This window comes from Vipera berus, assembly GCF_964194415.1.
Source record: "Vipera berus genome assembly, chromosome: 3".
In the NCBI taxonomy this organism is placed as follows: domain Eukaryota; kingdom Metazoa; phylum Chordata; class Lepidosauria; order Squamata; family Viperidae; genus Vipera; species Vipera berus.
This window is the reverse complement of record NC_138204.1, coordinates 45,380,644-45,392,842: the sequence shown is the minus strand read 5'-3', so window position 1 is coordinate 45,392,842 and position 12,199 is coordinate 45,380,644. Positions and strand designations below refer to the sequence as shown.

General features: G+C 37.5%; 1 protein-coding gene across 2 annotated transcripts in view; it reads right to left on the bottom strand.

Annotated features, from left to right (window-relative positions):
- Nucleotides 1-3,540: 3,540 nt before the first annotated feature.
- The window catches only part of DSTYK (dual serine/threonine and tyrosine protein kinase), a 42,360-nt gene continuing 33,701 nt past the window's right edge, over nucleotides 3,541-12,199 (bottom strand). The window contains exons 11-14 of one of the 2 annotated variants that reach the window (XM_081324112.1): nucleotides 10,928-11,042; nucleotides 9,500-9,634; nucleotides 8,177-8,228; nucleotides 3,541-7,331 (exon numbers count right to left, since the gene is read on the bottom strand). In XM_081324112.1, coding sequence (XP_081180238.1) covers nucleotides 7,319-7,331; nucleotides 8,177-8,228; nucleotides 9,500-9,634; nucleotides 10,928-11,042 — 315 coding nt within the window. In that variant the 3' untranslated portion in view covers nucleotides 3,541-7,318. The remainder of the gene's footprint in view (nucleotides 7,332-8,176; nucleotides 8,229-9,499; nucleotides 9,635-10,927; nucleotides 11,043-12,199) is intronic. The other variant, XM_081324111.1, reaches the window with a different exon arrangement.

Genomic DNA, 12,199 nt, shown 5'->3' with positions numbered 1-12,199 from the left:
GATTTGTATACCGCCTTTCTCCCCAAGGACTCAGGGCGGTGAACAGGGACATAAATATCAAAATGCACAAATACAGTATTAGTTGTATCCATGGCAGATTATTCAGTAAGAATTGGACAAGATGATATTGTGAGGCTGACCTCTAAATAAGGTAAGAGAGTTGTTAGCCTCTCTGATGTCTAGAAGAACATAATTAAATATTGTGCTAAATTTATTGGCAAAGATATTTGTTACAACTTAAGCTTTCATGGGTAATGATTAAAGTATTTGTAATGAACTCTTTTATACCAAATTCATTAACTTTTCCCCCCAACAATATTCCTCAGATGCTGTAATTTTCAGGGTCAACTAGATGTACTGGAAGCAGAATGATATTGGGACAAGTGGATGCCATTTTCTTTAAAAAAAATCATGTTGCTTAATTTAGATCATTGGGAGACTTCAAACAACAGATTAGAGATATAGATAGAAATCTATGTATATGGTCACTAGGGGTCAAAACAATTTGATAACACATAATCAAACTTAGACTGACCAAAAGGACTGAGGAAGGGAATCAAATACAAGGAAATGGTTATCATAGCATGTTTTGAATAAAAAAAATATTATACTCCCTTTTATAAAGTTGTATAACTTGTTCGTTTTTGGATTATACTGTTCTCAGTGTTAAAAATCTTTTCCAGTCCTGTGTAGTTTAAGAATCAGGACTGGTAACTTTTGTATGCAAAATCTATGTATTGTAAGCAAACAGTTCATGCTCCCAGCTCAAATTCCATGTTATACCACTTTGGAAGCAGTTTAGTTAGCTCTTGAATTTAATATGCTAAATCTCTGACTCTCAAAAAAGTTAGCCTTTAAAAAAATGAACCATTGCTTAAGTTAGTCTAAGGGAAATGTTTTATGGGACGTTAGGCTTGTGCCATTCTGTCTCACATTCCTCAGGAGAGTCATAGAACATAGAATCCTCAGGCTGGAAGGGACTTCAGAGGTCTTCTAGTCCAACCCCCTGCTTAAGGCAGGAGACATTATATCATCCTAATTAAATGGTTATCCAATCTATTAACAAAAGTATTGTCTCACTATATTCTTGATGTTTTCCCGTTGTTAATTTTAACACTTTTATATTTGTATGCCTTTGTAAGCTGCCCAGTCTCTCTGGATGGGCAGCATATAGTAAAGCCTCCTCCTCCTCCTTTTCCTCTGACTTATGGAACTGCTTGCCACCTTGCTAGCGGGAGGGGGGAACAAAGTGCACTCCCACTTCCCATTACAGTATGTCCCAAGGGCCCATCCCTCCAGGGAGTTGTTGCCGGCCAGCCAGCCAGCCAAGTTGCTCCTTTGTTTCCTCATTCCATATATGAATGATTCCATATATTCCTCATTCCATATATAGCACTATTTCCCTTCCCCCCCATAATTCCCAGGAGAGCAGCAATGAAGCCGCCTCATCCTCCTCTGCTTACTCTGCCAGGGAACTGCCTGCCACTTTACTGGGGCGGAGGGGAAACAAAGGGAGGAAAAGCTGCACACCCCCTTCCCATTCCAGTGTGTCCCTAAGGGCACACCTGTCAACCAGCAGCCCCCCACCCACCCCAGTCAACTCTACTTTGCCAGCAGGCATCCAAATCTCTCCTTCATTCTTCTCTCACATAACTGCCATTGCTGTTAAGAGATTTCAAATTTGGGTCTTGGTTCCAAAGCAGTTAATGGCCACTCACCTGTTGGGCCTTGCTGCCATCCAACTGTGCACAGGGGGCAGATGGAGGCAGAAAAGAGGGTGGGGATAGGCCCCTTCTATCTTCCTGTCTTGATTTTGGAAACATTCTGTAAATTAGCCCACTTGAGGTATGTTGATTCAAAAATTGTTGCTCTATGATGCAGCATTTCACCCAATTGGTTAAGAAGTATCAAACAGATGTAACAGTATTAGCAACCAGCATCTTGAATTGCATTCATAAAGAAACTGGGAGCTAATGCAGGTTGTGCAACAGGGGTATAATAGATGAACCTAGGAGTGCCCAAAATTGTGTGCTGCTGCTACTGCTGTTTTAGTTTCTGGGTTGTCTTCAAGGGGTGCTCCATGTAGACCATGTTGCCGTAATCCAAATGGGAAGCGACCAAGGCATCAGTGACCATGAACAAAACCTCCCAATCAGTGAACAAAATCTCCCAATCCAAGAAAGATGCAACTGGAACACAAGAATAATTTTCCTAGCAATCACTGTCAATTGCTCATTGAGCAGGAGCTGTGAGTGTAGAGGATATAGAAGGAATGTAGAAGGATCCCCAGATTGCACACCAGCTCCATCCAAGGAAGCGTCATCCTGTCCATAGTCAAAGCTGGCATGTCACCAGACCCTGGGACCAGAAACCCAAAGACATTCCATTTTGCCAGAGTTGTGTCCAAATAGGCTTCTCCCTATCCAGACCCTCACAGCCTCCAGACACACAGTCTGCACTTCAATAGGATAACTTGCCCAACCAGGGGTGATGTGTAGCTGAGTTATACCTTATACTGACTATACCGTACCATCTGCTGGCAAATGACTTCACCCAGGGTTTCATACAGATGTTAAAGGATGGAGTTAGGATGAAAATTGTCTGAATCCAATGGCATCTTAAGAACGGGTTGATTCACCTCGTCTTTCAAAGTAAATAGAATCATTTCCTCCTGCCAACAGACAGTAACCACTTCTTGGACCCATCTACAAGCCACCTCCCAGGAAGCCTCAACTCTTTAAATCTGAGTCTAAAAAACGGCCAAACTACAGCCCCAAAACCTTGTCTACTTCCGTGCAACCAACCAATTCAAACTCCTCCCAAATAGCAGGGCTTAACATGTCTCAGTCACTTCCAAAGAATTTGCTCAGTTGGAATCCCACTCTGAGCAAAGTTGACCTACTTTGTCTAGTACAGGGGTCTTCAAACTTGGCCCTTTTATGACTTGTGGACTTCAACTCCCAGAATTCCTCAGCCAGCAAAGCTGGCTGAGGAATTCTGGGAGTTGAAGTCCACAAGTCATAAAAGGGCCAAGTTTGAAGACCCCTGGTCTAGTAGATGCTGAAACTATTCCTCAGAGGAGCCTGTAGGAGTTCACCAGCTCCTCCTTACTCAGGAGGAACCTGGTCTATCTGCGGGTGCAATAAGGATGTAGAAATAAGTGCACTTTACCCCCATACTGCCACAAAATAAGTCCTAATGAAGGCTCTTATCTTTGCTCAATTGACTTCATTCTGTCTTCCTGGAAGACACCTCACCATGGAAGGAAGCTTACAATAAAAAGGTGGAAAGAATAAAAAGTAGGATTGATTGATTTAGGGTAGCTACTTTGTTACAGTTATAGGCATAGAAACAAGATATGTCAGTACCAGCTGTCAAGTAGAAAAATGCTATTAATGGAAGCAACAAAACTTAAGTAAATGAAACGTCAATTTAGTAGTCATCAGTGTTACTGCAATTTGTCTCTCTCCTCACCACAGCTGGTGATGTCACAGATTAATACTATAACAATTATTAAAAGAATAAACCACACCAGTAATAAAATGTTAATGAAATCTTTATTATGTAACAGCACTTCAGTGCATTCTATCACCTATTAAAACAGAGCTTCATTTTGGCATTAAATGAAGTCTTAATCAATTCTCACATTGTTTTAAAATACATGTTATGGAGAGGGGCAGCAGTGGAAAAGTAATATTACACAATACAAGGAAAATACTTGTCTTTAAATCTTGAATTTCCATATTATTGCACTTTTCCTATATAATTGGTAAGTTTGTTACCTTGCCTTTAACACTATAATACACCATTTTAAAAAAAATAAAAAGTAGTACAAAATCTACAGGCATTACAGTGGAACTATACAACTCTCTCCTGTTTCATCTGCTCCTGATCAAGTGTAACAGTTGACCATCAATTTAACAGACCTAAATGTAGATGTTTGCAGTACTGTTTAAGCCCCTGAGGGAGTTTCATATGCAAATATGCTCTTATTCTCTCCCTGGAGAAAAATAAACCAATAATATTTTTAAAAGGATAACTTCTGACTAAGAGGCAATGGATATAGACAAAGCATTATATACATCTCTAAAAATGAAAGGAGCTCAGCACAAAAACACATTAAATAAAGAAGCAGTGCTGATGTTCCTCTCATTAAGTCTATCGCTCTGGAAATAGAAGAAGAAAATGATGATTCAAGTATCTCTCCTGACTTTCCAAATCCTGATAAGAGGAGGGAAAGGAACAGAAAAAAAGAACTAACAAAAAGGAAGTGCTTATAAAAACTGTTACATGGTAGAGTTTGTTTTTTTAATTAGAAAAGCTAGAACAGTGCACATTGCACAATCAAGCTATAAGCAATAAAAGGTTGAGGTGATACAAAAAAAAATGTCAGTCCACTTAAATAGCAATGTGACTGGTAGGAGCAATGCACCAGCAAGCTAAGGCTAGGACTTCAGTACTACAACAATGCAGTCTTACCCTGAATTCAAGCCCTGTTTTGTAAGCTAAAATGTAGCTCATGTAACTCCTATGTAGTGTTTGTCCAGAACTTATATGGCCAGTTCCCAAATCAAAACGGACTATCCAAGCAATGAAACAACTTCAGATAGTTTCACCTAAGAAGCATCAATTACTAGCACCAATGTAAATAATTTAACCTGCCAGCTGTAATTTCTGCAGTTGTATCTGTTTTGTAAACTAGCTGGATTTCCTTTGATCTGCATACATAGCAATCTAATCTTCTGGAGCACCTGCTTTAGCCATTCAGTTGGTAGTAATATGTAAACCTTGAGTAGTACAGTTCAATAAATAAAGTATCATTCGGAGTATGGAATATTTGGAATAAAATTAACCATGTTTTAATGGAAATGGAGTAGTTATAGGCTATCATAACTGGAAGATTTTAGAGAGATCTGATAGTATACTTTTGTCAAATCTCTTTGACTTTTTTATACTCATTGACAGTTGTAATCATCCATTACAATGTTATGGATAATACCACATTTTGCTCCTATACCTTCACCTTTGAAAATATTTAGTGTTTACAATATATATGCTGCATTTCTTATGCTACAGTAGTAGTAATAACACTAGGAAAACTCATAAACTTTCTAATGTGAAATGGAATGTATCTTTTAAATCCAAACCTAATGTATTTTACTAGTAGCATCTTTAGGAACAAAAACATTCATCTGGTTTTTGCAGGTACATCATCTGTTTGTGGGGGCTGATAACAGCACAAATAAAAATATATTCCCAGCAGAAAAGTGCATGCGTGTTTTATACTGAGAAGTGATACAGCCAATTTTACGTCAACAGGGAAGACAGCCTCAAAAGAGCATGATTAATTTTTAAAGGCACAAGATAAACGGTGAAAAAGTAGCTGATTGGTAAAAGCTATGCACAATGTGTTCAAAAACAGCTTCATTTTATATTACATAAACTATTTCTCTACTTCCAAAAATACTGACCGAGATGCTCCTAATTCTAAACAATATCACTAGCCACCATAGTACAAACAAAAGATATAAAATAAGTAATACTGTCAAGTGACTGGAATGGTACTCCAAAAATACATCTGTGACAATATTTGAACTTCTTATTTGAGAAAAGGTGCTTTTCTGTAAAGTTCACAGCTATGGCTGCCTATTTTGGTAAATTTGCCAAATGCTACAATTGTTGGACAGAAGTGCCAAAACAACTTTAGACTGTAAAAGAACCATAAATGCAACTAAGTAAGAAGCAGTTATTTTAAAAGAATTATATCTGATTTTATGGCGCACACACAAAGGTTTATCTCACTACTGAGTAACACTGAGGGGCTACTTTTGTTTTTAGTGATTTACGTAACTAGGAGAAAGGCCCCATTTCTGCTTTGTACAAAAGGTGCCTCCTAGAAAAAATGATTAGGTTTGCACAGCACACAGGTTGTCCTATGTCAATGGGACCAGTATATGTCTCATGGTATACAGATGAAGTAAAATGTTTTTTCCCATTCTCCAAACAACTGAAGGAATACTGGTACTGGTAGTTGGTCCCATTCTATATCTGCGCCAGAAACACTGCATTTCAGGCTAAACATTCTTAAAATATTATTGTGCTATGAAACTAAATTGTGTATAAACAAATGAAAAGGAATCTTTGTGCTGGAGTATGTAAATTACATGGGAAATATTAAACAATTAAGCCCAAAGAAGAAAATGATGGTCAGACACATCCACAGAAAAGTGACAGGTTTCTCTTAAATAGTCTTCAAAGGAATGACTTAAAAATACAAAGCTGACAAAATGTTTTAAAATAGCCAGTCAACATTAAGAGTTTAAAACAGTCATTGCCTTTCTTTAGATTCAAAGGGAGAAAAGCAAAGCAAAATCTGCTATGATTAAAAACATTTGGTTGTCCATTGGTTACAGGCAATAGTTGTTACTTGTCTTTTTATTTCAATATATCAACAACCTTTGAGTGAAGTATTGTCTTAAAGTTTGTAAAGTAATGGTAATAATAAAATAAGGCCATTGTAACCTATTTGTCAATTTCCCCAAAAGCAATTTGGTTCATAAATGACAGTGAGCTTATACTTCGGGATATTCTTGCAGTGAGACTTTCCCATTATGAGGTCTGATCCCATTGTGCAAACAATACCACATATCATCAGAAGTCCAAATTAATTCACAGCTCTCTCCACTGCAAAAATTAGAAGTTTACCCTCCCTTTGGAAGGGACACCATCATATTTCTTCCAATCATCCACATTCATACGTATGACATTCAGAAAGGCCGATGTACATGCATCTAGCTAGTAGGGACTGTAGCTTAAGATGCAGTTGTGTTGACTGCCAGACTTCTGAACTTAACAGTGCTTTCTGCCTCTACTGGAACCTGAACAGATAAGTAAAACCCCTTGCAGACTGGGGTCTAAGTTCCCAGTCTTCTAATTTATTTTTAAGGAAGAAGGAAGCACTGGCAAGCTGCATTAGTAGTGTGTATTGAAAACAGAAGTCTCTGGCTACTATATAAAGGTGGAGTTTCAATCATCTCACCTGAACCCTCAATTTTTGGCTGATTTGTTCCAGGGAGCCACTGAGTTGCCAGTGGCAAAGTGGAGACCTGGGTTCTCACATAACTGAACAAATTCACAATGTCTTCAAGTGGAATCATCCAGTCCTTTGTTCAACTGCTCAGAGTACAATTTGCAAAGTCTATCCATTATTCTTTGCAACATAGGTTGGACTATGCCCAAGAGAGGGCGCTGAGAAGAGTCCCCATCCCAACAGGCTTCCATCAACTGCCAACATTCCTCATCAAAAATGGGAAGACGTTCAGGGCGAACACCTAAGAGAAAGAGGAGAATGTGGTAATGTAATGAAGGTGCAAAGTTAATCCTTTGGCCTATAAATTGCGGCGGTTTTGTTCTGTTATTTCTGGAAATAAGTTTCATCCAAAGTTTTATAAAGAATAAAAGGTTTTCAGGTAACACATTATCTGTTGGAATCTGGATGGGGAATAAAAGACTTGAGGCTCAATCCTAACAAAACTGAGTGGCTGTGGATTTGGAAGCTACTATGTTCTAGAGAGCTTCCACTATTAATCTGGACTGGGTTGCACTTCCCCAGATAACTAGTGCAGAATGTCAAAGTCTTGTACTCTTAGGGCTCCTGCTTAAAGAGCAGTGGCAGCCATGGTTAGTAGGGCCTTTGCACACATTCATTTTATGTACCAACCGTGCCTATTTCTGGATTGGGAGGCCTGACTGACAATAAGTTACTAATGTTTCATTCACCTCTCACTTGGCCTATGACATACATGGGGCTGTCCTTGAAGACCTCTAAGAAGCTTCAGTTAGCCAAAAATACAGCAATACAAGTTGTTGAAGATACAGCTTAGGAGGCCTGCATAACACTACTACCTTTGACCTGCATTGTGGTTATCTATAAAGCCCTACATGGCACAGGGCCTAGATATTTGACTGCTCTGTGAATAACATTTCCCTGCTTCCAAGATTTAGATGGCCCTGATCCTATCAGGCTTTAGTTCCCCCCCACCCCCAGGTATTGTGGCAATATATTTTACGTGCCCACTTTAGTGTATGCTATATGAATTATTTTTATTTATTAGATTTGTGTGCCACCCATTGTCATCTATTTACCCAAGTAGTGTCAGTTTTTATTGATTCTTACTTGTGTTTTGCTGTTTTTAATCCTCTATTAGCAGGCCAGATTTGACAAGTGACTAACCATACAAATTGGGAGAAAGAGAGAAACATTATGAATATTTTGAATATTCTCAAATATGTATGAATACTTACGCAAGTAGTCTATTTAAAATTACAGTAACAATTTGCATAGGCAGAATGCAAAAGGAAACAGAATTTTCCTAGTGCGTAGACATTTATAGATAGATTTATACATACAGCTGCTGATGCTCTAATTAAGTAGCTTATTACAGTGTTACAGTGTACATATTAGTGGACCATTTACATGAGTAAACATTAGTGTGATTCACTTTTAATACTGTATATTTAGCGCTAGCTATATCTCTGTCTTCAGAAACATGACACAGTTCCCATCATAAGTATACAACAGAAGCACGTCCTTCTGACCATAGCAGAGATACACTGGATAGTATTTAGGAATAGCAATTTAAACTCTATCTAATGTCAGGCGCAAGCAACCAGATCCACATGTGTAGGGTTCAAGGTAACAATTTTATTATATTCTGCCTATAACACAGAAATCTCTCCAGACTGTTTGCTTCCCTTGGGAAAACATAAATAAGGTTCCATGGAGCTTGGGGGAGGGGGGTATTAGTCCTGCATCTTGACTCAAGGCTATAATTCCCTGCTTGATTCTTCCTCCATGCCTAGCTGGCATTTCCCAACACTTCAGAGTGCTTCAGATTCAAAGTTCCTGAGGAATTGGATACCAGTAAGATATAATGAGGTTAGAATTACATTTCCCTCATTTTCTAAAGAGAAACTTATGTGGCTTATCTGAATCATTCCCAGATTTAGGGTCCTGATGGAAGGTTGAAAGACCAACAGGCAGCATTACCAAGAAATGCAAGAACATTCTATTACTCCAACATTGCTTTAAGCTTTTTATAAATTGTTATTGGTATACATTTCTAGAAGAATGATAAAACAATCTACATGATTTGTTCCTGTAAACACATCAAGATACTATAATGAAGTATACACTATTATATGACATATCGATAGTTGCCACCGTATTAAAATGAGTGCTATGGGCCCTTCTATTCCATTCTTCATGTCTGTTAAAATAAGTTTCCACTAAGATAACTTTAGCATAAGTTGATGTAAGAAAAGAGATCCAATACTTAAAATACTTACCCACCAATCTTTTTCTGGTTTGGATTTCATTCACATTCTGAAATACTATGAAGACAGAATCTGACCAGCAAACCTCTGCTTTAGGAAATTCTATGTATTCACCATCATTTCACAATTTGATATAATCTATTTGTGTTGCAGCTATGCCTACCTCTTCGTACATTGTTCCAAAGATGATCTTTGCTTGCACATCTCTCAAAAGCCTCTGGTAATTTCACTTGTCCTGAACAGATGTACCAGAATAGGATGCCAAACGCGTACACATCCACAGAGTTATCATATTTCCCTGTGAAATATGAACAAGAAATATTGGTTAAAATCTACCTACATATATCCATCCTCCATTAGGTAATCTAGTAGGACACGAGCAGCACAATGAATGGAGGCTGGCACAAAATGTTATACCACAAATGTGACAACTTGGGCCACATATACACTTAAGTATTTTTTTATCACTCTCTTGGATCAAGTAATAACCAGCCAAACAGAAATGCTCTTTTTTAGACTAAGGAGCACTGACATGACTGATCATGTAATTTCATAGGTTTGTATACCAAGAATCTACATACCATATTCCAAGAGATAAGACATTTTGGGTATAAAATAGGAAACATTTCCCTCAAAAATGTTCAGTTGAACCAGAAACTAGGAAACACTATAATTGAAGTGCAAATTGGTTTATTTACGGTGCTGGAAGCAAAGACAAGCCTAAAGAGAGATGGAGCTACAGACTATATTTATAGACTTAAACAAATTATAATTTACATGGGATTGGATTTGGCAGCCAGATATTTCAATGAATATAACCGATCATCCGCCCAGTAAAGTCAGGAAGATTATTAGGGTATAACTATGAGGTAATGGGACAAGACTATAAAGGTGGAGGTGAGTGGTAGTCTGAAAGAACAAAGAGAAGTAACATAGTTTCTTTCTAAGGAGTTACTTTTCTTTCCTAGCATTATGCATTCCTTAGCCTTCTAAATGTACTAAGCAGTGTAGTTTTCCTAAGAAAGTGTTTTCATAATGAGATAGTTGCCCTTTTTGGCACCGGATAACCAAGTCAGTGCTTTCCCTTGGAGGATTGCATTTGGGTTAAGGGCTTTTAATTTGCCCTCCCCCCCATCTCCTAAACCCACAGTGTTCACAAGCAGCTTCTCGGAACACAGTGATGAAAATTAGATTAACAATACCATTCATGGATTATATTTTCACATTCTGATAAAATGCTAACATTAAGCTAAATCGTTTTGTATTTGTACCAAGGATTACCTAAGTTCGTTCAATTATTTCATTTGTTTCGTAGTTTCAGAGAGCAAAAGAGAGAATCTCTCTAGTGGCCCCAAATTATGAAATTTTGTTGTCCTTGAAATTACCGTAACTCCTTTTTTAAAGTTTTGCAAGATTGAGATCTATGTAACAGAGTTCTCAATGTGTTTACTTCTCCTTATCATACACACATGAACTTTCCTGAAAGAAACAGTACTTTTTCTGATTTTCTTGGATATAGAGTATTTTACCAAGATTTTACTTCAGAATTCTTCATTGCTAACAATCAATAAGATTTTCAAGATAAGTTCACCTGTGAAGAGTTCAGGAGCCATGTGTATAGGTGTCCCAACAATGCTTCCAGACATCATTGCTTCAGGTTTACAAAATCCCAGGTCAGTGATTTTAGCTCTATTGTTTTTATCCAGCTGTAAAGAATATAAAATGTAATATACAATGATTGCACAACAAGCAATACGATTATCAAAAACATCCTGCCATCAAATCTCTTTAGCAAGCAGTAACTTCTACAACCAATTCCTATTTTCAAGTGTCTTTGCTGAATAAAGTTAATGAAGTCTCATACTTCGACCAGTGGCATCAGATACATGGTCTTAGAAGTAATTAACTAGTATACAACAAGCCACCCTTGTTGTTCCTATTATAACTCTAGATCATATCAGGTTTGATACTAGAGGTTTTGCTTTTAACTATTACATAGAGTCTCATACCTCATTAAGTTCTTAAAAAAATGTCAAACATGAGGTGATATACAGTTGTAGTCTTAACCACTGACTAGATGGAATTTTCTTATGAAAGAAAAGAAATTCTTTCAAATCCATTCTGTTTTACTGCTAGTACAATAAAAAAGATATAGTGCTTTGGATACTGGAGATCCATGAATACCAACAGTTAAATCTACACTTAGTCATGGAAATTTACTTGGGTGATGTTAGTCTAGTCTCTATCTCTATACCAGATACTGTTATTCTTGGAGAAAAATGAGGGAAGGAGCCCTATGCATCTTCCCTGGGAGAAAAGGGAGAATATAAATAACAAACTAATAAATAAAAGCATCAGGTAAATTTGATATAATTATTTTTATTTTACATGAAAGGGATTATGAGCTGTTAATCTTCCTGAGTAAACTACATATAGTGATAGTTTATCCATTACTTGGTTATATCACATATTGGTTATTGCATCATGCTCTACATAGATTACTCTTAAAGAATTATGTTACAAATTGTATTACAAATTGTAATTGCACTGTTAGCTAGTGCAAAATATAGATATTACAAATCTGAAAAGATTACCAATTGCTTATTGGTCACAACCAATAAGCAACTGGTAACCTTTTCAGATTTGTAATATCTATATTTTGCACTAGCTAACAGTGCAATTACAATTTGTAGTACAATTTGTAACATAATTCTTTAAGAGTAATCTATGTAGAGCATGGTGTGTGTGTGTGTGTGTGTGTGTGTGTATTAGCCCAGGGGTGTCAAACTCAATTTCATTGAGGGCCGCATCAGCATTGTGGTTGCCCTCAGGGGGCCGGGTGGGCGTGGCCAGGGTGGACGTG